Source organism: Coturnix japonica, chromosome 9, assembly GCF_054131305.1.
Source record: "Coturnix japonica strain WE chromosome 9, WE-NBRP24, whole genome shotgun sequence".
Lineage (NCBI taxonomy): Eukaryota > Metazoa > Chordata > Aves > Galliformes > Phasianidae > Coturnix > Coturnix japonica.
The window spans coordinates 3,151,444-3,177,828 of NC_140671.1; the positions used below are offsets into that span (position 1 = coordinate 3,151,444).

At 40.5% G+C, this 26,385-nt stretch overlaps 1 protein-coding gene and 1 long non-coding RNA gene across 7 annotated transcripts in view; one reads left to right on the top strand and one right to left on the bottom strand.

Moving 5' to 3' along the window:
* LOC116654113 (uncharacterized) overlaps positions 1 to 9,378 on the bottom strand; it is a 62,122-nt gene extending 52,744 nt beyond the window's left edge. For all 3 annotated transcript variants that reach the window (XR_004309037.2, XR_014931958.1, XR_014931957.1), the window contains exon 1: positions 9,241 to 9,378. This is a non-coding gene — a long non-coding RNA (uncharacterized LOC116654113). The remainder of the gene's footprint in view (positions 1 to 9,240) is intronic.
* The window catches only part of TMEM132D (transmembrane protein 132D), a 176,213-nt gene that overhangs the window by 124,229 nt on the left and 25,599 nt on the right, over positions 1 to 26,385 (top strand). For all 4 annotated transcript variants that reach the window (XM_015878476.3, XM_015878477.3, XM_015878479.3 and 1 more), the window contains one exon: positions 16,931 to 17,074. In XM_015878476.3, coding sequence (XP_015733962.2) covers positions 16,931 to 17,074 — 144 coding nt within the window. The remainder of the gene's footprint in view (positions 1 to 16,930; positions 17,075 to 26,385) is intronic.

Here is a 26,385-nt window from a genome sequence, read left to right on the forward strand (position 1 = left end):
TGTATAGAAATTGATAGTCTGGCCTCATTTTTTTAAGTTTTTACCAAGGGTGTTCTTGCCTTTTCCTTCTTCAAATGCTTTAATTCTTCATTGGTTATAGTTTACTTAGAGCTTCCAGGTGGGGTTCTATTGGCACCTGTTATACTCATATGTAACTATGGTAACAAGGCAAGAATTAAGATTTGTGGTCTTCCAATACATATTTTGCCTAGGGTTAATAATGACCCCAAAGTTGGCAGCACTTAATATCCCCAAGCAATTACAGAAGGACTGAAAGGAAAATGAAGGAAGATGAATGATAGCTCTGGACATCAGAAACCATCTAGAAAAGAAAGCGAGTCCTCCTGTGATGCATGGTCAGCAATTTACATACCATCCCTTCCTGTCCAGTGGCTCAGCCCTCATCAGACCCAAAGATGAGCCATTCCAGCTCAGTCAGCAGAAAACCAATGCAAAAAAGTTCACTTAACTCTCTGCTAGTACAGCAGGGACAATTGCTCCGCACAGGGGCTGAGTACTAGGATAGAGAAAGGGCTGTGGTTGTAATCTTTTGCATTTCTCAGGGAAGATTTATATTTGTATTTCACAGTAATGTGAAATTCAGATCCTCCTAGCTGCTGCAGGAGAGAGTGCTCCAGCACTCTTCATGGCAGCTTTCAGAGATGTCCAATAAGGACATTAGAGATACTGCAGTCAGGTTGTCATGTGGATGTGATACGGCATTCTGGTAGAGTGCCTCTAATATTAGGAGACTGTAAATGCTTTTGACCCTCTGACTTAATTAGAAGTATTTGATATTGGTTCATTGTAAAAGAGCTCCTAATGCTATTCTTTGCTTTCGATGTGGTCTGGGTGGGTAGCTTTTGTCTGTTTGTAGCCTTTAGCAACCATAAATACTACTGAACCTGCATGAAGTCTCTACACACCCACCCACCCACACATAGCCTGGAAAGGACCAGGTGATAATGTGAATACAGATTAAATTTCATTTTGAGTATTACTTTTCTGATTGCAATTTCGCGTCCTCCCGATGAAGTGGTCTGTGTTTTGTTTGCATTATCAATGGGAATGCTTTGAAAATTGCTCTGGTGCTCAGGAGAGCAGGAGGAAAACATTGCTTTACGGTAAGCATTTTGAAAGAATGTTTACACCCAGAGCATCAAATTAATTTCCCTAAAGTACAGACTAAGCTGAGCTGATCAAAAACCAAAAATGATCATTGGTTTTGCACATATTTGAATACAAATAATTTAGTTTCAGATAGTCTGCAGCAGCTCATGATTATTTCCATGTTTTCTCAAGCACAAAATAATTATTTTTAGGCTCTGTTTTCTTGGTTTCATTAACCACAGAATAGGATGTGGCATCCCTTTCTCTGGGATTCATCTGTGTTCAGAGGCAGCTCAGTGACCATCAGAATCAGGGCGAAGCCAAGACCTCATGCTTCTGAGCACGGCTGAGCTTCAAGCAGTGGTGGTAGAGCTGCAGTACATAATTCGTGTCTTTTATCTCAGGTATGCGTGGCTGGAGCATCTATGCCATGTCTTCTTTTGTTGTCAGATAGCAGATCTTCTTCACTCAGGACTCAGTTCAGGTCCTTATTCTTGGCCTGTTTTGCCTGGGAGCACTGTGGGATGTGCTTGGCCATCAGTTGAAAGGAGATCTCTGGGTCATCCCAGGATGATCCAGCAGTGATGGTGTTGGGGACAGAAGTGCTTCATGCAGGCTGACTGCAAAATAAAGGAGTCCCTGAGGAATCCCTAATACATAAAAAGGGCATGGATCTTAAAAATGCAAAACAACATCTATTTGTCACAATGTGATGGTTTGGAAAGCAGTGCTGGGACTCCACATTTCACATACTGTGCTTCACCTTTTATCCTAACAATGATTTCAATGCAATTTCTAAGTACTGTTAATATTGTCTCTGAGTAGACAAATCTAATTTCAAGGAAGTTAAAGTAGAAAAGTTGACATTTTCGAAGCAAAGATCAAACTGTGATGTGAATGGTTAAGTATGACACCCACATCCAGACTCTGAATTGCAAGGAGCCTGATCACTGCAAATGCTCAGCACAGTTCACAGGCAGCTTGCTTGTATTGAAGTTTAATAGAGTAAAGCCACTTATTTAAAAGTTGGTAAATATGGATTTTAGTGAGTAATGGCACATAAGATTTACAGGGTTGTGCTTTGGCCTCATAAGACGTGGCCAACAGTCTTGCATCAAATATGGTGCTTCTAGAGCCAGGTCACTGCCTTGTCACCATCATGTACTCTCATATAGAGATGGACAATTGATTATTCTTTGCTGTTGGCATTCAGACAATGGTATTCAGGCTACTGAAGATGGCGCTTTTGGTAGATGATGATGTAGAATAAATAAGCCTCATATGGAATCTCTTCTCATCGTTATAAAACAGCAGAATTTAAGGTCTGAGCATTACAGTTTAATGTGAGAAGAATATCCAAACAGAGGGTTGACAGTGTTAACAAAGGTAATATTAGATTTGAATGAGAAACTTTGTACGGTTAATTAAAAATCAAAGACACAGTTATAATAGAAGTAATTATCCAAGAGTATTAAATCAGTGGCAAGTCCGAGCCCATAAAAGAATTAATCAGCAATAATTTAATAATTTATATTGAGGGCTTATATTTTCCAGTAGTACCAAAATCCATTCCGCTAATACAGTTCTTCAAATCTATCTGTGAAAGTCTGAAAGCTGGACAATAGATGGACAGCTCTGTGGGAAGAAGTTTGAATTTTGCTTTTAAACTACAGTTACAGCAGGAGAATACAGTTCCTATCAGGAGAATTGCACGGGCTAAGGCTAAAAATATTTCTGATCCACTTCCTTGGGTCTGACAGTGACTGATAGCAAATCCCATTGTGATAATGTAAGAGCAAGGAAAGCTGCTTTCAAGGCTATGTACCTCAGCATGTTTGTGATCCAGAAGTGTTATCTGTTCTATTATAGCGTGATTTCTTCTAATTGCTCTTTAAATTGCAGTTGAAGTCAATCTATGCAAACGTTCCTGTTCTCTGAAGCATGATTTAGCTGTTATGTGAACAAACATATTCTGTTTGTTTTGAGGTCTGCCACCTGATAGCTTTCCTCTTCTCTTTTGTGATGTGGTGAATCTAAGACTCTCTGTTCCCCATCTCCAGACCAGTGACCATCCCATGGATTTCTCTCAGCCTCTCTCATTCATCTTCATTTTCTACCTGGCTCTTTTGGGGCCCTTCTCAATTGTTCTAGATGTGAAGAGCAAAAAAACTTAAAGCATGTTAGAAAGGAAAAGCAAGAAAAGGTAATCTGCTTTTTGTGGAGCGGAAATTCTAATACAGAAAGCAGAAGGGCATAGAAGTAGCATTGATTGATGGGGAGATTGTGGTTACCATTTACCCACTGATAAATTATCAGCTCAGCCTAGTAAATTCTGCTCTAACCAGATCTTACTGAAGTCAGTGCAAGCCATCGCAATAACTTTGATGCTTGAAAACAACCTTTTGTTGAGCAAAACTGCTATTTTATTGGCATAGGTTAGAAGTTGTGTGCAGTTATAGCTGCAGGGCCTCCAACTCCTCATAGATTTTGAACCAACAGGAGAACCTAAGCAAATAAAAGCCAAAGTCAGATTGTATCAGTCCCATGTGTCTGGCAGCACCTTGAAGAAGAACCAAGCTTTTATTGCTGTCATCTAAAGATTTTCTTCTTTTTTTTTTTAACCCAATAAATAATCTTGTCACAAACCAGAGCTGAGCCTACTGCAGCCATTTATCAACTTGCCTCATGTGGGAGCAAATGTCTTCAGGCAGTCTGTATGGCTGGTAACAGGGTGATAAACGGGCACACCAGGCACAATGTTGGCATCTGGCATGGTTATTTATCAGATCAAGTGCTTTATAAACTCTCCACGAAAGGCTTTGTGGCTTCCCTTTCCTTCCTAAATGTAAGCTCACCTCTGAACACATTGGAAGAAAACAATAATTCCTGAAAGTTCTTGCAAAAAATGATGAGGACCTTGAGGTGCTTTTAGCTGCATTTAATTAAAGTTGCACTTGATCATATTGCAGCAATATCATCTTAGTTTCCAGCTAATTTTTGCTTTGAAGTCATGAGATACACTGTGGGTCCCACTCCTTTCCATATGTCTGACCTTGGAAACAGCTTTCTGTGCAGTCACTGAACACTGCAGATAATAGTATTAATTATTATTGTGTTACAGACTGGAACTGTTCTGGTTCACAACTTCATGATCATGAGAGTCACTAGTGGTTAATATGTGATTGTTTCCCAGATTTTAAATAAGAGGAAACTGAAGGAAACTGCCACTCTTTCACAACATTAGAGGAATTACTGGCTAGAGATCTCTGTATCCATAAGATTAGGAAAATACTTCAAATGTCCTGGTTACAGAATATGTAATTTAATGTCAAGTCTAGAGTGTATTTCCTTGAGGACATTGGATTGACGTTAACATAAGTTCTTTACCAATCATTCCAGGCAGATTAGACTTTAAACAATTGTTGCAGAACATACAACAGAGTCTTAAAGTCATTGAATCTGTGGCATGCATGTTCCCCAGGATATTATTACAAGACTCTTCATGTCTTTTTCCTAATGGCTTTTTGGATCCTCTGCTTTCAGCCTGCCACAACCAGCATTACAAGTGTCCAACCACTCTCTTTTTCTCTGTTATTAATATCTTTTTTTTTTCCTTTGTAAAACGTTTCTGATCATTCTTCTGTCTGTCTAATTGCTTCTTAAGTTTATTGCTTTGCTGTGGTGCTTTTGGGGATTTTATTTCCCAACTGGTATTACTTTTTAACCACTCATGTAAATCTGTATCAGTTCAGACTCATGCAGAAAAAACAATTTGTCACAAATCTGCATCGGCTAAATCATCAAAGCAGAGCTTGTGGGCTCACTCCGTTCTTTCTCTTCTTTCTTCACCAGATCTAAAAATACTCTGTCTCCAGTCAGTTCTTACAGTGCCCTGTGCTACAGTCTCCATGTATTGCTGGGGAAATAAATGTGTGGGTCAGTTTCTTGGCACATCTGCAGGATCAGTTATACCCCAGTTATACCTACAGAGGATCTGGCAGTAGTTGTTGTCACAAGCTAATCACTCTGAAGCTGCAGAGCCACTAAAATCCAGGCATCAAAACATCTTCATGGGCTTGCAACTTGTATTTTTAGGGTAATAAGATTTTGGTTTCTGTGCCATATCATATATGTATGTCTCCAAATTTCCTGACCAAAACCATATGTGTAGAGATGGAATTTTGGGTCCCAGGTCAGGACCTGTGGCCTGAAAGATGTCATCCATGGTGTTCTCTGTTCTGGAAGTTCCTGAGGGCAGATGAAGGGCACTAAAACTGATGACAGTGAAGCTAGAATTTGCAGTGCAGTTGACTAACCAGTATCACCAGTGTAGCTTGTCTGGGGATACCATTGGCTGGGTGCAGTGGTGGGAGGTACAGTGCACCTCAACTGTGGGATGATGGTGTTACTCCAGAGGTAAACATCACTCACCTAATTCTATTCCTAGAGTCAGGACCCTTCTCAATGTATGGCACAAGGAATGCATGAGTTCACCCACAGTGGCATGAGGGTCTGTCTTCTGTCTTGCCCAAGCAGAGACTAGTGTCCTTATTTGGTCTCTGCCATGTATTTTTTTCTGAGGACATACTGCGACCCAAATTCTGCCCCTGGGCACCATGATGTCCTCACGAAGGTCATAGTCACATGTCCCAGAGCAGACTTTGGCCCCATTTGCCATATGGGAGCTGGAACATTATATGTATATTTTTTTTTCTGAATGTCCCTATTGTTTATTTTTGTGTTTCTTCTGCTAAAAGTTCAAATGAAGAGCTAATTACTGACCCAGCAGAGCTGGCTGGCTGCAGGCATCTCTGCTGTGAGTCTGCTCATGAATGAATTTTTGGTTTTGAGGCAGGTTTCTAAGGCCCCTGTGGTGGTTCCAATTTAGCTCTGTTTGTTTATTACTTGACATTCCTAAAAATGAATGTACTATTAAAACTACAAAGCCCATCTGCAAGGAAGCATCAAAATAGGTAACCTAGTCACTTCTCTGCAGGGTGACCGGGACAACATAAATTCTCTTGCTCCTCACAAACTTATTTCCTCTCTGAGAAGTGATCTGTAAACACAGAGGGAATTGAATCTATGTATGCGTTTATAAACACCACATGTGCACCTTGATTTACTTGTTTTGGTGGCAGATCTTGCTTGGCTTCACAGAGTTAAATGGTCAGAGACAAGAGGAACAACCATGCTTTAGAGACTTGAAACTTTCTATAGTCACTATGTCAGAGATGAGTTTTAAAGAGCACAGTAATGTAAGTAGCTCTGTGGGTGTCCTGAGTAAAAACATGGATGTGCAGGTGAAAGAGGTGACTGGTTGGTATTAAAAGCTGGGAAAATTGCAGAAGATGATAGAGCAGCTGGGTGGGATGTGGCAAAAGCGTCACCTTTGAGCTAAAAATAAGACACTTGCCTTGTGCGCCTAGATTATGAAGCTCCTTGAAACACCAAGTGCATCAGTGCTGCATGTTGGGTGTCTGAGCTTTGGGCAGTGCTGGGAAAAGCATCACAGAGAAGAGGGGTCCTGTGTGGATATTCATCATCATGACAGCTGCATCAGTGTGGCTGCTGATACCTCTGCCCACGTGAATGCAGATTCAAGAGGGTCACTGTAAACATGAGGCTAACAGAGGACGTGTGAGTCACCAAGACAAACTCATGGCAGTAGCCTGGTATGTGAAAATAATTAGATGTCTCCCAGCAGGGCTTGAAAACACAAAAGAAAACTGCATAAAGCACTGACAGACGGACCTCAGCAGATGCATCATCCCACATTACAAGATGATATTGAAGTTGTTTTCAGGTGTGAATTCGTTTGTTGATAAAACAGCAGAAAAATCTAAGCACACTGAGAAAATAAAACATCAAATCTCCTTTTGTTCCATCTGGTTTGCCTATCTCAGAAAGCTCTGATGGGCCTGATTCCCACAAGGCCTGTGTCTGGGGAGGCTTTCTGCAGAAACCTTGCTCTGCTGTTCATGATATACCCATCCTTTACATCTCTGTGATAAACACTTAGAAATATTTTTTTTCTGAGAGAAATATTTTGACTTAACTGCTGGGACTGTTGACTCACCTATGCCTGGAGTATCAATATTTCTAGTTGGGAGCTGGCAAATGTGGTTATGTGGGAGGAAGAGAACAGACAGCAGTGTAGTGGAATTGATAAGACCTGAAGCAGTGATGGAGCACCTGGTGGGAAGGCAGGGCCAACCCAGGGGAGCTCAGGTGAAAGCAGTGCACTTGAGTGTTCAGAAGGGGTGCAGCCAGGATCCAGCCCTTCCCAGCCCTCATTTAAGGGATGGCAGTGGAGGGGAGGGTATCTTCTTGGAGATCCTTGCCTACCTGAGGCCTTCTGAAAGTGAGCAATTTTTTTCCTTTGTTTCTGAATCCTTGGCTTCTGCATTTGGGCTTGCTCTCATTTGCTGTAGCCTAGGATTGTGCCACTCTGCTATGATTGCTCTGCTTTCCATTGTATTATAGCACTACAGCACCTGAGCAGGGAGGTTTTACTGATGAAACTACAGCTGCAGTTCTCTGCTGTGTCACTGCAAATTCCTGTGTTCTTCATTAAATTCAAGTGGAACAGTAGTTTTCCCCTATTTTCCATAAGAACAGAAGCTCACCTGTAGAAGCTACATGGGAGATTACCTCCTTCCCTCTCTCCTCCCCCTGTTTGATTCCTCTGATTCCTTCCCATTTCCCATCTCCTGCTATTCCTAGCCTCACCTCCCTTTCATTTGCCTTTTCCTGGCTGCAGCAGTGTAGAAACATGTTTGTGGCTGCAGCAGGGAGTCCTCAGTAGCCCAGGGCCCTGCCCCTGTTTGGGGACAGCCATAGTGGAGGGACCAAGGGAGGGACATAATTGTTGTCACTGCATGTCTCTGGAAAGAAGAGAGTGACAAAAAAGTAGCTGTCAGGCTTGTCTGCTGGATATGTCCACATCACAATGGATGCTGTAATCTGTTTCTTGTTAACCATCCCCCAAGGAGCTGTATGGCAGATGGGAGCAGGGTTCTCTGGCCATGCCCTTTTGTGTTCCCTTTAGCCCACCAAGTGTATGTGGGTTAGTGCTGCATGGGAGAGGGAAAGTGTTTATGTGCAGCTCAGAATCTAGCTCAGGAATGACAACAGCAAGTGAGGGAAGAAAGAGAAGCAAAAGGTGTATTAGACAAGAGCTGTGATTTTTTGGGGGGGATTTTTAATGCTTCCCTCCATGATGTCAAAGCTCTCTCAGTCAGTTTGACTCCAGTTATTCTGGCTCTGCTACACACTGCACCAAATATTTACTCTGCTAAATTGCATTGCTAGAATCTCATTGACGTCTTTTCTTTGAAGTGATCTCCTAAAGCTTTCATTTTGTTGCTGGAAATCCTGACATCATATCCCACCGTCTGCCCCTGACAGAGCTGCAGACCCCTGCAGGCACGAGCTTCCGCATTCAGCTCCTTCACTGCAGGCCTGAGAATCATAAGAGCCTTCATGCTGGCATGTCAATCTGGGAGCTGAGATGCTGACCCTATATGTGAAGTTTTGATTGGGTTTAGCTAATTTTGCCTGACGTGTCCCTACCAGTCTCACAAGTCTCAGCAATTCAGTAGCATCACACAAAGTATATTGGTATACCTCCAGCCCAGCTCTCCTAGCCCTGTTCCTCTGATAGGCCACCCTTAGGCAATAGGACATCTCTGTCCTCCCATGTCTGCTCAGGGAAAGCAAGGAATCCCTACCCATGTTTGTTGGTTTGCTTTTTGAGGAAACCTTGATCATCACATAAAGCTGTCTGCTGAGAAACCAAAATCAAGTATGCAGACCCAGCTTCATGGAGATACAGTTTGGAGCCTGTGAATTAATTAGCAGTTTCTCCAAAGATCTATAGCCTGATGATTCACAGCCTTCATAGCTGCTTGACTTTGATAAACAGGCAACATACATGGCAGTTTCCTGTGATCATAGTAGCACTGCAAGCCACCAAAAAACAAAGCAGGACTTGCCAAAAGCAAGCTAACACAATTCCTAAATGCCAGACGTTATAGCAAAATTTTAAGCAAACAAAAATTTGCATTTACTCAACAGATAGGGGAAAAAAAGTGAACTTGCATGTGAAGAATTTGACCCCTCACCTACCTGAGAGCAAACGGAACCCAGCAGAACCTCCTCTGTTTCCATCATAAGCTGCATTCCAATGCGCTAATCTTCTTAGCTTCAAGAAAGACTGTGTTTTGAGGACTGCAGAATCAAACAGTTTGAGGAGTAAATATGCCAGTAGAGCTCTTAGTTTATGCTGTTATGTTTGTCTTACAAAGAGGCTACGTGCTGTTCCAGGAAAGAACTGGACATCAGAGTTTATTTTTCTAAGGCTTTTGCAAACTCTGTTTGGAAATACTTGTATGTCAGGTATGGCGTGAAATGAAGTTGTTCGTGTTAATTCAGGAAATAGGGTATAGCTTATAATACTCAGCTTTGGAAACAACTGCTGCCCATGTTGTATGCCTGCTGTGCTCTTAGTGAAATCCCACTATGGAACTGCAGCTTCTGAGCTTAATTCATTCCAAGAAAAGCAAATATTGATAAGTTGGCTTCAGTGAGGATGCACCTGCCTGCAAGGCTAATAAATTGGCCTTATGTCTTTGCTGAGCCACCATTGTATCTTGGTCAGGCTGCAGGTGCTCTGCTGCGTTTTCATGGTGACTCTTGGAAACCCACCAGCTTGGTTTTGTGTGTGACCTTTTTGGCCCATCGATATTTGACTGAACTTCAAAGAGTAATATTCACTCCTCCTGGACCTTCTGGATTCTTATTACAATTTCCCTCTTATTCCTTTGTTTGTGATGTTTCCTTGACTGTAATACCCCATCAGTCACAATTTCTCAGAAACAGGAATTAAATAGACAATTCTTGGTTTGGCACCTGTAAATCACTGAAAAGGTGGTGATTGATCCTCAGAAGAAAATGATTATCTGTCAGGCCTATTAGAGAGGCTGCTATATTTCATCATTAAGTTTTAGCAGCCTTTGCAGAACCTGGATAGGGGACTTACGATTTTAATGTCAGTGATTCCTCTCGTATTTAAAGGAAGAATTTTTTTCAAACTATAGAAAATACGTGCTTCTGTGAAAATTGAAATATAATTAACCTTGCGGTTTATATTGGATTTATTTAATTGCTAATATTGTTTAGTAAGAATTTATTAGTTAAACTCATTATTTTTGTTTACACTTGCAGCTGAAAAGGCAATTTGAAAGAATGTTTTTTAGCTGACAAGTCAGGGGAGGGCTGCATTATAAAACAGGGTAGCAGGGCTGGAAATTATTTTCATGTTTGGAATAAGCTTGTGCGTGATTTGTGCACGGCTGGCTGGAGGGTGTGTGTGCGTGCATTGCTCTTACAATTCAGCACTTGCCTCTTTTTGCGTATGCTTTGGCTTACTAAAGGAGAAATTCACTTCAGAATAAGATGTATCAATAAGAGAGGTCATTCTTATGCAACATATGTCATGAAGCCAGCAGCCTCCCCTTGAATTTGCAGGAGACTGTCACTGGTTACTCTCTTCCTAAAAATTCCTTTAGTCTCGACTCTCAGATTCTGCCCTGAAATTGGGAATGGTGTGAATGTCACTTCTCAGAACAACAGTGTGAGATGGTCATTGTCATGTCCCAGTATCTGGGTCTCCTGCTGCATCTTCTGTGGACAGCAAAACACAGCACCTCAGCTATGTGACAATAGTATTACGTGAGTCCCTGAGTCGTGTTAGTGATCTGGGATTACAAACCAAAGAGGTGAGAGGATTAATCAGTAATAAGAGGTTAAATGCATGTAATGTTTGGAAGAAAGTGACTCTTGTGTTACTTCCTCTCTATGCCAACAATTTTAGGCTTATTATCATATGTAAACGAGGTAGGAAAAATAATTCAGCTAATCAAACATGGATTTTGTTTGGCTTTGAAACAACTGCCAACAACCTGAAATTTGTTTGTTTGCTCAAGCTGAAGTTTCATGATGTTCCCAGGCAATGTAAACACAGCCTGGAAATTGGTCCCCACCTCTCACCCCAGCTGTGCCTCCCCAGACCCTCCCCATGTCTGGACTCCCATCTGAGGAGTGGTACTGTGAATCAGAACAAGAAATGGATCTGGCAGAACCCCCTCCCCAAAGCAACAGAAGAGATTGATTTTTGGCCACATGGGTTCTTTATTCTTGCTGGCTCTGTATAAGCACTGATTCTGTCCCAATGGAGGAGGTATGAGACAGTGGCTGGAGAAGACACCCCCCTTTGCATGGCTTTATGAACTTTTCAAGGGATCGCAGCCTGAAAAAGAAGGAAAAATATATTCAGACATTTATTGTGCCACCCATTTCTTTCTCAGCCAAGGTTTTGCAATCACGTTTTGCTATTAAATAAATAAATAAATAAATATCCATTTTTCCCTGTATAGCAGCTGTGTGAAAGACTCAGAGTCAGCAGGTAGATATATCCAGAGGAGCACACACCTGGGTTTCATTTTCTGTTCCTTTTTACTCTGTGTCCTGAAGCTGAGCACATCTGAGCTGTCTTGCTGGTACTGAATAAAAGCAAAAACCGTTTAAGTAGCAATTTCTTAAATAAAACATAATTAATATGCTTTTCTACTCCACTCCGATCTTCCATTCCCACTGCAGATTTCACTCTTCACAATGAAAAGCGCAAGCATTAAAACAAACAGTTGGTTTTGATGTTCATGTCAGATTCTCACATTTTTGCATTCAGGTTTCATCATTCTCAAACAGGCGGCACTGTCAGCTCTTTCATTTATATTGCAGGCTTCAGAAATTATTTGGTGTGTGTTTTATTTTCTATCCGTGGTTCCTTTGGGCATAGGAGAACTGCAGCTAATTTTTCAAATTCTCCTTTCTATTTTTTTTTTTTTTCCCTTTGCATCCTAAAAGATTAGGAACCACAAGGCAGGTAAGGAATTCAGAGTTCTTTCATTTACTCCAAGCTTTTAGACCAAACACAATGACATTTTAGGCCTGAGCTCAAGCTGTTTGCAAGCTCGGATCTGACAATAATGTAATACAAGCAAGGAAATTTGCTTTGGAGCATTTCAGCTCCTCTCTACTGCCGTGTATCTGGCCTCCCCAGCTGCTTCTAAAACTTGTACTTCAGCTGCCATAATCTTATCATTAAAGGTGGATTTAAGTTTTAAGAACCTATGAACAAACCTTTGTATTTGCAACCAGAAGCTGGGAGATGACTCTGCATTTAAGGTGCAAGCTCAGCTTTACTCTCGTGTCGGCTGCTAATCCGGTACAGCCAAGTGTTGGGTGCTGTGACCTCCCAGCAGCTCCTTCAGAGGTGCATCCTTATTGCTCAGCTGCTGCTTTCTGACTTATCAAATCCCTCCTATGTTGTTGTTTTTGTTTCCTACCCTTGCAGTGATAGCATAAGGAAAAAAACAGAGTTTGACCACATCCGTGAGGATGTCAAGCATTTATACTTTATTGGTTTAGAAGCTTACTAAATTTAAACAGAAGCATTAACATGGCCTTAGGCTCTCTTGACAGTTATAAACTCTTCCTTGGGGGGATTTCGGTAATGCTTTCTAATCAGCTTAAGGAGTTAATTAAACAGCTGTCACTTAGCTTCTTAATTCTGAGACTTGATGCTAAATAAGATTTGAAATTAGTTATGCATGACTGAGGCGTGGATCCTCTGATACAAATAGGATGGCTTGGCTGCTAGCTGAAGAGGAGGAAAATCTGGGCCTTTAGAAATAATAATGGGAATATTCGTGGTGGTACCCTGGATTAATGCTCTAATGGCTGATTAATGAAAACAACAGCGACAGCAATAACACTATGAGGAAAATGGAAGGTTATAGTGTCCAAACAGGGCGGAGTTCCGGGCAGCCATTCATTCCCATTTGCTGACATGCCCAAGAGATTTCCGTGATGATTTTGGTCTCCTCTCTATTGCAGTCTGTCAATGGCAAACCCAAAAGCCAAGATGCATATTGAAAACAAAAAGAACCAAGCATTGTTTTAGAAGCTAGACATTTAGCCTGGAAATAATGTATTCTGCTGCTGTAATCAGAAATGTAACTGGAGGTCTGCTGTGCTTATGAAACATGATTTGTAGAGCTGCAGTGGCTTTATAATACTTTTTTTTCCCTGTTTACTGTGGTAGGACAAGTATTCCTCCTCCTGAAGGGTATGAGCTGCAGATCAGCCCGAGTTGTTCTGAGGAAATATGTCTGGAGGTCTTTTTGGAAAGCAAGCTGGTGCCTTCTTACAGCTGTTTGTGGTGGTGTGAGCCTTGTGAGGGCTAACAGGGATTCAGCATTACAGCCTTCTGAATCTTGCTAAATACTCCTGGTATTTAGAAGAAAGAACGCTGACAATCACTACCAGCTTTTTCTTTGCCTTTTATTGTTAAACAAAATGTTTCTGTTATAAGGCTGATGTGGAGACTCGAAGCTGAGTGTGAATCGGTCGTATGTTTATTTATTTTAGAAGCCATTATTAATACAAACATTAGAAAACAATGTTTATGGGGAGAGGAAAAAAGGGAAGAAGAGAAATGCCTTATGATTTATAAAGATATTGTTAAAGTTCTTTCTTTCACCCCAGGAATTATAAGGCAAGAGATATCCGAAGGGAAATTAAATTGCAGAGAAGCTACCAATTAAAACTGAAAGACTAATAGGTGTTCCCTTCTGCATATCTACTTAAATAGATACTTACTGTGTGCATCTTCTGAATATGCTGCTGCTGGAGGGCTTAATATGCTCAGTTATTTAATATGAATTTCTTCAGTAGGCAGAGAATGCTCACTCCAGAATCTTCTTGGGAAGTATTACCATTTTTGGACGCAGTAGTAATTTCAGAATAAAGATTACCTGGTCTTCCATTTCTATTATGAGAGAAAAATGTTTTTCTCTGATTACTCTTACTGTTTCCTTTGCTTATTTTAGGAGGCCCATGTATGTGAATTATACTTTGTAATGGTTAGGGGAAGATGGGCAACTTTTTAATAGCTGCTCAGGGAATCAACCTTATGTGGTCTCATTACATAGCTGTAGCTTTGCAAAACCTGTAAGTATTCCCATCTTGCAGTGCCCTAACGCGATATCTCACATAATCTGTGTTAGTTATGGATAAAGAAAGTAATATTTCTTCAGAATATTCCGTTATCACTTAAGCAGCAAAAAGTAACACTTTTAAATTAGAAACTATTTAGATTTATAGCTTTTACATGCTGAGACTCTGATCCATAAATCTCTATGTAGCTAAATAAGCATCATGTTTGTTTCCTCAAATGAAATAATTTTCATATGCTTTCACCATGGGAACATTAAGCCCTTTCTACCATTAAACAAATGACTGAAAAAACATTTTACTCTGCCCCCGCTGCATAAATTGGTGTAAATGGTTATTATGCCTCTACGTTGAAGGGAAAGATGCAAACCAGGTGCCTAAAGAAGCCATCCTCCAAACCCCTGCATGTGGAGGTACTGAAGACTCTGCAAACAGAATGCACAGCTCAGTTAGTCCAGCACAGCTGCAGACATTGCCTGCTTGCTTTGTGTTTGTTTTGCTTTAGAGAAGTACTGGGTGATTTGTTTTCCTGGGACTGGGCACGCACCTACTGATAGAAAATCACTGTAGTTATTGCCATGAACTCAAAACAGTAATTTTTTTCACTCCACTTTTCCACTGGGAGAAGTAAGGGATGGACATCATTATGACTGCCTAAGAATTAGCAGCACTGTCATATGCTGAACACTGTGCTGATTGGACTGAGCACAGTTCTATAAACACTTTGATCGTAAGTATATGTGAATACAGACCAAAGTTATAAAATCTTGAATCTGGAACCTTTGGTTTTAGAGATAAAACATGAATTTACTTCCTTCTCTTAGAATCGGCTATACATACACTTATCTCCTAGTATTTAAGCAGGAGCAGCAGGTATCACGTATATTAGGATGGAGTCCCTATTCAGAATGTCCAAAGCCAGGACTCAGAATTTGGAAACTCAAAAGAAATTCATGAAGCTTTTGAGGAACGTTATCAGTTACTAGTTCTTACTACGGGAAATTACATTTGCCTTTGGTGAGCAGACCTCATTAATCACACTGTTTCAGAGTCTTGGTTATTAAAACTCTTTACTTTATAAAATAATTACAAGGTTCATTTTGTAACTTACTGACTGGGGGAAGAAGGGCATTCCTGCTTGGTGGAGCAGGTATTTTCAGCTTGGTGCTAGTTGCAAGCAGCTAGGTATGTGCTATGGCCTCAGACAGTCCCAATGAAATGTAATTCGTGCCCAAATGTTTGTGAGATAGGAACCTAATGCTTGGATTCTGTAATTATCATGGATGCTTAATAGCACTTGTTATGTCGAACTGCCCTATTTCCAGCTCAGTGGAGCCTACAGGAGAGTGGCAATTGGATCTAAATAACCTGCATGAGGTAGCTTCGCTGCGAAGCTCAGATCTGAAATAAATAAGAGAATCTGGAAAATTAATTGCAAATCCTCTTCTGAGCACAAACTTGCACTTGTGGTAGATGGGCCTTACAGTACAGTTCTCATCTTGATATAAATTATAATTTCAAAATATCCGAAGGGCTTTTGTGCTGAGGGAGGGAGAGGATTTTCATAAATTCTCTTTCTGTGAAATCCTATTTCACCCTCCCCTAAAGATCACGGTGAAGATGGAGAAACTTTAGCAAAGCAGCTATCAAAAGAGGATGAGCTTTTCTCTTTCTTTAAATATTGCTTTGAGTCTGAATAAGGTATCTCTGTATCTTTAAGTGATAAGAAAAGGTCTCTTTGATTCATACCCTTTAGATGAGAGAAGTCTCAGCTTCTCCTCCTTAGCCCAAGAGGCAGTAGGGGGAGTCATCATCTCCCGGTAACTTAATTTCAGTCTCTTATTTTATTGTCTTCCATGAGTGAAATCAGGTCAATCTCAGAGCTCATAGCGTGAACTATTTAGGTAATGAGCAGCTAGCACTTGGGGGGCTTTGGAAGCATTTATTTCACAAGAGACAGCTGAAATCAAGAGTCTCTTGTTCTACAGGATAGTCTATGATTCGTAGGCACAATTCTGAAAAGCTAGGAGAACTTTTCAAGAGTGAGCAATATTCTGCAATAAGGAGGTGAAGAATACAGGGACCAATTTGAGCTCCCTGTGTATCTTGGTACAAGTGAATGGTACCTGCTGTGCATGACTGACATAACATCCAGGTAACTAAGGGTGCTGCTTAACCACTCTAATTCCCTAGGTGGTAGGGCAAGAGAGCCCAGACCTTTCCTGTCATGAGAGGCACTGCCTCAATCCCTTGTCACTAGATGTAAACTGGGGGACATGGGCCAACACTGCATCTTCAAGACCAGTCTAAACCCTGCATTTGCAGCTAGAATTTCTTTCATATGTATGTTTCTTGGATAAAACAGCCAAACTTAAGGTATGCTATTTTTATGTGATCAGCATGGTCATTAGTGAGCTCAGGATGGAGTCTTCACTGTTGCTAGAAGCAAGAAACTTCTTGTTAGCATGGTACAGCGCCATGCCTTGAGTGCCAGGCTGCTCTGACACTTGATGAGCATTCATGAAAGAGCAATTAGGGTGTGGTGAATGTCTTAACAGCCCTAAATCAGAACTGGAAATGTGGCTCCAGGGTTGAAGGGAGGAATTGTTTTTCTTCTGCCTGCCATGTTTGGAATAGTTCTTAGAATTGTCTTTAGAAATGAACATAATGTTGATTCTAGGTGGTATTAATGAAGTAATAGTGAAATATGCTAATCAAAAGGGCTTTTTTTGTCTCTTAGGAAGCAGAGATCCTGAACACAGCTATTCTCACCGGGAAAACAGTGGCTGTCCCTGTCAAAGTGGTCTCTGTAGAAGATGATGGGACTGTGACTGATCTTCTAGAATCTGTGGAGTGCAGATCATCAGATGAAGATGTCATTAAGGTAGGCTCATACTGCTTCACTGCACCAAGGGAGAGACCTAACAAAACAGTGATGTACTCTAATGTGACAAGTTCTTTCTTTTTCTAACTTTTCTGATGCTGAAAAACTAAGGTTTATTATCACTGTTACGTCTAGGTTGGTTCAGTGGAGCAATGAAACAAATGGGAAATTTTATTTATTCCAATCTATGTGTCAAATACTTGGAACTGCCTGTCACTTCCCACCTTTGGAAAGTATTTTCAGAGTTCACGCTATCTCTGCTTTTTACTTTTCTTTTACATGGATTGTGTGGGGTCAGGAAAGTTGGCAGCTGATCTTGTAGGAAAGAAATAGTTCCTCTGAAGTTAGTTAGCCACACTTGTACAGGAACCGTGTGACTCAAAGCTTGTGTCTTTTCTTGGTACTAAGTCAGCCATGTACTACAAACACTAGCATAAAAATTGTGATTCTCTGCAGCTAGTAGAGTCCCCCACAGAAAGCATGTTCATGGACTGGGACTACTTGATAAGACACTTGACTGATGGATTTACTCTGTACAATAGATATATAGACTGATTTTCTTTGAAAGACAGGGAGCAGCAGGAGACAATATAATGCCACTCGTACCTCTTGCTCTCAGTGCATGCTTCTTTAGGAAATGATGAGGAGACAACTTGCAGGAAGCATTCTTGTTGTAATCATAGAGTCAGGATGGACCCTCAAGAGACATCCTGATTCATGGAGTCATTCATCTCGTATGAGTAAACATTAAAAGTTTATAAGAAGCCCTGTTAATGGTTCATGTATGTTAGTTGTAGTGGAAGCCACAGACAACCGTGATGATTGTTGGAGATACGGTGGGAGGTGTTCCAACATGGTGACAGAAATGTTAGCTCATATACAGCAGCTTATATGCGTTTGCAAACTTATCCATGACTGTCACAAGAGAAGACAAAATGAGAGACATGGCTACAAATATATACATTTATATGTATGTTTTTTTAACATAACTAGCGTATCACAAAATGATTAAAAATACTCCAGGCCACCCCTTCAGCTGCTGGAAACCACTGTTTTCCCATTAACTTTTGTGAACTGCACCATATTGAGGACTTGGCCTTTGTGAAATTTGCCTTAGACTAAAGCTGACTGGAATGCTAAGCATTCTTCCTCTTATGTTCCTTCATTTTACTTTAGATTGAAATGGCTGAGGGTATTGTTTATCTCCAAGCAGGCCTCTCTGGGCCCCATTAGCTGAAAATGACTCTTCTTGGTGGAGGTAGTTGTCTTTAAAGTAAAGGAAGAGCGCGGGTGCTTATTTGTTACTGTCATATGGGAGAACTGTTGGAAGTTTGATATGTAACTTTATGTCACAGAGGGAATGACAACCTGGAGCAGGGTAATTGAAGAATAGAGCTGGGTATGGGTTTAAATGATCTCCCTTGAACTTTTTCTAAACAGATTTAACTTTTTGTCAAAATGATGCAAGGTTGATACTTATTGGACTTGTTTTAAGCAATTTCTTCATGATAATTTCTTTTACACGAGATGAGCTTTTGCAATTTAGAAGTCCATCTTCTCTTACGTTTTCATTTTAGAATCTACTCAGGTCTTCTATTTATCTGAATAGCCACCATGCTGGCATTTTCTGATTAAATGTCTTTCTGACTGTCTTAATCCAGACAACCTTTTTGCTTCTATGGAGCTCCTTAGAATCTGATAAGTCTGCCAAATACAGCAAATTGATGAACAGAATCTGAGTTTTAAAATGTAAAGAAATAATTTGTTTTTCTTGCCTTGTGCTGTGGAAGTTAATGAGCTAAGTCTTCACTCACATAAATTAATTAACTTTTCAGTTTATTCAGAGAACTGGAAAAAATAATTTGAAAGCAAATATATCATTTGGAATATATTTTAAACATTAATTTTATTTTCCGCAGTTCTTATTTATCAAATTGTTTTGTTTTGGCCTACATAAATCTCCAACTGTTTTGGTATGTAATACGTTCATCTCTTACCCTGGCAAAGCAATTAAAGTGGTAGTACTTCCTATGTATATATCTGCTATCTGTAAATTCATTAATGCACCTATAAAAGTTTGTGTGCTTCTAGTATATATAACCTTTCACACTGATGCTAATGACAAGACATTCATCAAATAGAAAATCTAGTCAGAGATAAGATGTTCCAGGCTTCTACAAAAATCCCACTAGAGTTCACTCCTCTGCAGCAGAATGGCAGATTTCAGGATCATTAAAATGAGTCACCAGTTTAAAGTGAGCTTTTAATTGAAAACGTCTGAGTTTTCAGTTTACCTGCTCTGTTTCAGGCCAAGCCTTATTCACAGGCATCTTATGTAATGAAGATAAAGTTATACAATTAGTGGCCAGCCTTCAGCATGCAACAGTAATTAGAGTTTCTATTCTCTGGGCATTAGAGAAAGAAAATAAAAAATGGAAGAAAATGTCTGCTTTAAGTGCCCATTGAAATATAAAGTTTTAGTTTCTTTGCCTTCACTGTTACTGGTTTTCAATATATTTGTCACGTAACATCTTTTATTCTTCCTTTTTTGTGTGGTTTGATGATGAATTTAAGCTCATTTTACCTGCTGGGTGTTGGTATCCCCATTCAGCTTCTAGTTACAGGAGCCACTATTTTATTTTATGTTATTACTCACTTTTTTCACTGCAGACTTCAATTGCATCTACCTGAACCTGGTTGAATAAGTCAGAATTTAGCCCACTTAAACAGTATCACTAATGGCCAAATATGGTGTGAAATGATTTCGCCTACACTGATGGAGCAACCATTCCACAATAAGGGAGGCAAGTTACAGACTGTTTCACAAATGAGAATGGCCCCTTTTTTAGCCTCACCAAAGCACAGAAATCTCCAAAGCATCACTTTTCGGTGCTTTGCATTTTCAGTCTTTTCAGGTAGAGATGTAAAAAAACCAGGCTGTTCCAACCACATCTATGTGGTAGGCAGCTACTCCCAATCAGGTGAAGGCTTAATAGCTGCTTTATTTTGATTGCTTTGGATTGTGTGAAGGAGGTAACAAAGCACACGGCAATTTCTAAGATATTACTGCAGACAAACAGAACTTCCAATAACACTTAGCCTGGTTTTATCTGCAGCAAAATAACTTCTTTCTAACCAAGTGATAGACTTAACAGAAACTGAAGTATCAAAGCATCTAAAATAGCCTGAAGCAAACAGTGTTTTAAAACATTAAACTTTTAGCAGCTGTTTCTCTTCTTACTTACTCTGCTGCACTTCAGGGGAAAGTTCAGTTCTTTTAAAGTTGGTGGAGTGACAGAGTATGAATTCAGAGGAGAAGAGAATCGGGTCCAGGATTTTATCTGCTCCCTGGTTTAGCACTGGCAGTTTCAGTGCTGTGGCTTCTCTCTCTCCCATTTTCCCTCCTAAATAGCCACTGTAAGAGTGATTTGAGATGCATGCTATAGCTTGATTGAGTTTAATAGCTCATCCAGTCCAAAGGAAGAAGACTTTATTCACCCTGGCCTGGGGTTTGTCCAGGGAGGAGAGGCACAGGAGGGAGAAATGCAACCTGCAGTGGGGGTTAAGCAGAGCAGGAGATGGAGAGCAGTGAAGAGCGAGCCCCTGTTTCAGAAGCCACAGTCTATTCCACTAGCTAACCACAGTGTGAAATATTCAGGAGAGGTTGTCACGGAGGTTTGATAACTCAGGGTTCAGAACATCCAAGTGGGAGGGAAAAGTGGATGTGGTCAGTGTAGTTTGTTTTATGTTATCAAAGAAGATACTTCCCCATCAGCAAATGGGATGTTGTTTAGATTGAATGCTTGCATAGAATTGTTTAGGGCTGAATTTATCATGGAAAAATAAATCTCTGCCTTGAGGTTTGGGCGAAGATCAAGTTCAATCTGCCATGGTTTTCCACAGTATAATGTGGTTTTTCTCACCAGCTGAACTGCCTTGTTTCATTCCAAATAACTTTGATCCGTCTTGAAACAAACATTTGATTTAAGCCAGAAAATGGATGTTTTTATCTTCTGCAATGTCTAAGCATTTCATTTTGATAGAAAATGATGAAATCATGTCCTGTCATTTCAGCTCAATTTCACTATTGCTGACATCAAAATCTTTCTGAACTTTTTACCTTAGGATGCAGCAATGGTGAGAAAGAAAATACTTTTCCTGGTCTGGTATAGTAAACAGGATACAGGACAAACTCAGAAGCACATGGTACTCAAAATAAAAGTTGGGTTTAGTTCATGTGCTGGTGATGTTGGTTTTCAAGGGAGAAGGAACAATGCCAGTATCACTCTGGTATGAAGAGCAGGCATGGCAAAGATGAGTTTTGAATATAGAAGTGATGTAACAGTCCCACATCTCTCAGTAATCATCCAAAACTCACCCAAACCGTTATTGGAGTTGTTTGCCTTTTTCTGAGGATCTGAGTGAGGAATTCTGTTGAATAATGTGTTGGGGATCATGGCTTCACTACTTAGTCACTGATACAAACTGTTTATGATGAGATAAAGACAGCAGTGATTGTGAGATGCTTGAAAGAAACACTGATGACCAGGCTTGTAGAGCTGTTGTTTTTGCAGAAAGGTAATTTCAGATTTCTTTGTCATTCTTCAGTCTTTTTCCTGGTGTTGGAAAAGAGGTAGTTTTTCAGAAAAAAAGATTTGAAAGTCTGGAAAATGATCGATTTCATAGCTTGAGCATTTGTATGATCTGGCACTGTATAGGCATTTCCTTGCTGTCACGTCGTTAGTCTGATGCCATCCATGTGGAAGGCTTATCCTGGTCCTGTGCCTGTGAATCCCTCTAGTGAAGATACTCGGGAACTGTGGTGAATATGATCTTCCAAGTGTTTTGCCTATTTCTGAGAGTCACATTTGTACAGCAAAAAAATACCCATGTAGAAATGTCAAAATCAATTCTCTTTTCAAAGGGGATTATGTGTCTTACTTTTTTCAGCTGCTTTCAAAACTCAATTCATTGTGTGCTGTATCCCAGCACTGAGAAGTGTTCCATCATCTCAATAAAAAGAGATTGGATGACCTCTAGAAGGACTGATGTGAAGACAAAGTAAGGAGTAGACAAGCTGAATACAAAAAGAAATTTATTTCCTTCTCTATTCCACCGGGCTAAGCCAGCAGTGCCTTACTGAAGCGCATGATGTTGCACTGATATAAATGAAAGCTAAATTGGGCTCAGAGCATCCAACAGCACCTGTCTCCAAAACAGAAACTGGCATTAATCATTATAACCTGTGATTCTTTAAAAAGTTCCCTTTAGCTTTAATACTCATTGTGTTGTTCAGTTCCAGTGCCCGTCTGCCACTTCCTTTTAGAAGATGTGTTTCTTATAGCTCTTGGTACCTGCTCTAAGCCATCCTCCAGATGATGTGCTGCTTTATTGCTACCTAGTAAATAGTTACAAGATGCCGCATTGTCTTGACTTCAGCTGGGATAGAGTTAATTTTCTTCCTAGAAGCTGTTGTGTTGCTGTGTTTTGGATTGAGGATGAGGAAGATGCTGGCAACATGCTGGTAGCCAGGGATGTTTCAGCACCTCATGCTGCCCTGGCAGCAAGGAGCTGGGGGTAAACACATGGTTCATAGGGGACACAGACATTGCCTCTAAGTATTGGGTAGGCTGAGATCTGCTGACTGAAAATTTCATTCATTTTATCCAGTACATGGACCATTTTGCATTAATTTCTACATCCCTGACGTAATCTTGAAACTTTTCCTGGAGCTGAATAGATAACAACATTGTACAACAGGCCACAAGCTGAACAACTTTAACTTGGGTAAGATCCACCTTGAGATGGATTTCTCTCTCCAGAGCTTGACTTTGTTGATGCTGTCATGACTAGCAGCCAGCTAGCAGTATGCAGCCCTTCCACCAACTTAACTCAGCCTCATCTCTCACTCCTCTTGTGATTCTGTGGCAGTTATCCAGTTCCTCAATACTGTCTATTGCCGTTACTTATTTAGTCCTTGCCATTTCTTAAATATATTTCTTGGTTTTCCTGTCCTTACCTACCCTTTGAGTTGTCAGCTTTTGGCCTTCTTGTATCAGTCCCCTTGGTAACCTATTCTGAAAACTTTCAGACAATGAAATATTCAGCAGTATCCTAATGCCTCCTAAGGCCCATATATAGCTGACGCAGTTTCTTATTCAAGAGGATCTCAACTTTTGCTTAGAGAGCGAGGTAAGCTTGGGCACAGTCCAGATGTATCCTGTGAAGGGCCAATTCATCGTTTCTCTGAGATGTTTTTGGTGTACAATAATTAAAAAATAAATAAATTAATGCTGTCCTTAAGTACTTCAGCAGCCACGTTTTAGAGGCAGATGCTGTGGAGTGGTTTCCTTCTGTCAAGAGCAGTGCAGTCCTGGCCTGTGTGCTCAGCTCTCCTCTGCTTTCCCATTCTGACATTCGGCTACCCGCTTACATGTTCTCTTTGCAGTTATTTATAACATTGATGTAGTGCTTCTGAAAGACTTCCAGGAGCATGAGAAAGTAAACAAGTAAAGCACATCTGAAAAATGCTTTTAGATGTCAGAATACAAGGGGTTATTTGAGTCCAGTTTATTTTAATAAATAATTACCTGTAGGAGACTCATTCTTTACACGTGAGGGGATCTGGTCTCCTGCATACTCTGAGGTTGTGGCACGGGTGTTGTATTTGTTTGCAGGAGACAATGATGCTGTTATTTTTCTCCTATCATCTAACCATAGAAATGCTGAACGACTTTCCAATTTCAGCCACATTTTGCATTATCACTTTAACTTACTGTTGGATTGGAGCTATTTAAACACAAAATCCAATTAACTTTACCAGAAATTACAAACCTAAAGACTGTTCTTAATGGTTATTCAAGTTTATTTAAAGTATAAATATGAATTGTGAGCAGATGGGGTATCAGAGAAAGTTTATATTTTCTGCCAACTTATATAATCTCTTCTTTCTAATTAATCTTAGTTTAACTGCAATTGACTATCACTCAAAGAAAGAAGTCAGGCCCAGTCTCACACACACATACCATTTCTGCTGGTGATTAGATCTCATTTCAGCCACCGAAAATCCAATGTGAATGCAGTTTAGCTCATGAGATTGCTTTGGACTTTATTTGATGATCAGAAGAGTCTGCTCCTTGCAAAGAATGCTTTTTGTGTCTGTGTACAGCTCTCACCATTACTAGAGGGTTTGGCATCAGCTTAATGCTGAAAGCAAAGATCAGCCTGAGCCAATTTTAGCTGTCTCAGTGCCGTAGCCATAAGTCAGCACATGTTTCCTTGAAAGTTCTTCACACGTTTTGATGACGCTGAGCTGAGTTTCGAGCTTGTAACAAATCTTGAAAGCAGCTGTTTCCCTAGGGCTGAGAATTTCATCACAAGGATTTCACACAGTTCTATAGACAGCATAGGAAGCAGTCCCTCTGGCAATGCTGCTGTAGATACTATGCTAATTTTTGAAGACACCTTGACAACTAGTTTTCCAAATTGTGCCCTTTGTTGCCAGGTTAAACAATGTATGTGTCAAATCCGATCTCCCACTCTCACTCCTCTAAGTAGATTCAGCTGGGCTGCATTCATTGGTATTTATTTCTTTGGATCTCAGGCTGTGGGAAAGCTGTGCACAGGTATGAGTAACTTCTTCCTGCATTTTTAGTGTCTAGATCCGACAGCTATCATTTGATCTCACAGTTTCCTCCATTGGCTGGATTGGATTGTTTGTTGTTGTTGAGACTCTGAGAAAACGGAGCTCATAAAATGAGATGTTCAAATTAAATGTGTGCCCACCACAGAAAAAAAAAAAAGTGTAGAAAAGGGAGAATGGAAATTAGTAGGGGGCATGAATCAAGATGATCCCAGGACAAGATGAACTGGGAGAGGACTTCCTTTGCTTAGCAGCACAGGAAACAAATCAAAAAGTCATGTGTTGTGGTGATGGGAGGAGAAGGGTTATCTGCAGTGGAAGAGTCTCTTTCCCTCTCTGTCATCAGCAAAATATGAGTCGTGTGCTTTACATACAGTCAAGGGTGAAATGCTCAGCTGTTTGCAAACTTCTAGTTTAAAAAATTGTGTGTAGTCAGATACTTTTGCCAGAGGTTGCTATAATATGTCAAGACCATGACAGTCCTCTAGGGCCATTAGCTACCCCATGGATATCCATGGATTTGGTAGTAATCGACTTTGTCTGTTCTTTCATTTACTCTGTGGGCTTTTAAGTGACAAGACCCAAGGAAGAATTAGAAAAACAACTTGGATTATAATATTGAGGTTTTGTCTGTGATGTAAAGTCACTGAGCTTGAATAGTCTGATGAGAGCTGAGCGCTGGGCTTCAGATTTTATGGAAAACATAATTCAAGAGATCACTTTAGGTGCAAGATCAAGATGAAGTCTATGCTTCACCTTGGCAAAGTCTGGCAGTGAGAGGCATGTCCCACCAGCCCTAAAACAGGAAAGCTCTCATTCCCCTGCTAGCTGCAGTAAGCAGAGAATGTTCTGCTGCATCCTCAGATTCATCATAATAATACAATAATAATGCATCATAACATGTAATGATTACACTTTTCTGTTTCAAAATGCTTTAGGTGTAAAACCCTCCGTTCAGCCCCACCTGTTATCTGTAGCACACAGGATGGAATCAGTAGGAGCACTTTCATGCTTTCTGGAGCCTGGTGTCTGTATAGATCAGTTTTCTGCTATCAGATTTTATGGGTGCTTCAAGGCTGCCCTACAGTTTTAATCAGTTTTAATGAGCAAAATGTTAACGAGGCTATCAGTCAGGCAGGTCTCACTGGATCTTGGCATCTTTCTCTTCCTGGGAATGCCCCTGAAGCTCTTCTGTCAGAAGCTGACACTGTAGTGACCACTCCAGTTATATACAGGGCTTTTCCACCTGTAAATTTTCTGTACTCCTTATAGCATGACAGGAGTGAAGGTGGGCCAGAACTGTGGGATCTAGAACAACTGAGTACATCACCTAGGGCTGGGACACTCCCTGCTTGTCTAAAAAGGGAAATAAGGGGAAAAAAAAGTGATGAATGTAATGGGATTCTGCCTGCACTGGTATAATCATAAACCAGAGCCAGATTACTGAGAGTGGTTCCATTATAAGGGTGGAAATGGGAATAAAATGAATGTCAGTTTCATAGGGAATGGGGCACCACCATGATCTCCCACTGTCTTAATTGTCTGTTCCACTAAACACTTATCTAACTAGCCTGGGGCTTTTGTGGGGTTGCATCGAGTCTTTCATTTGTTAGAGTCATATTATTCCCTTTCACGTGAAATGTAGCTCAAAATAGAGAAAAGAGCAGTT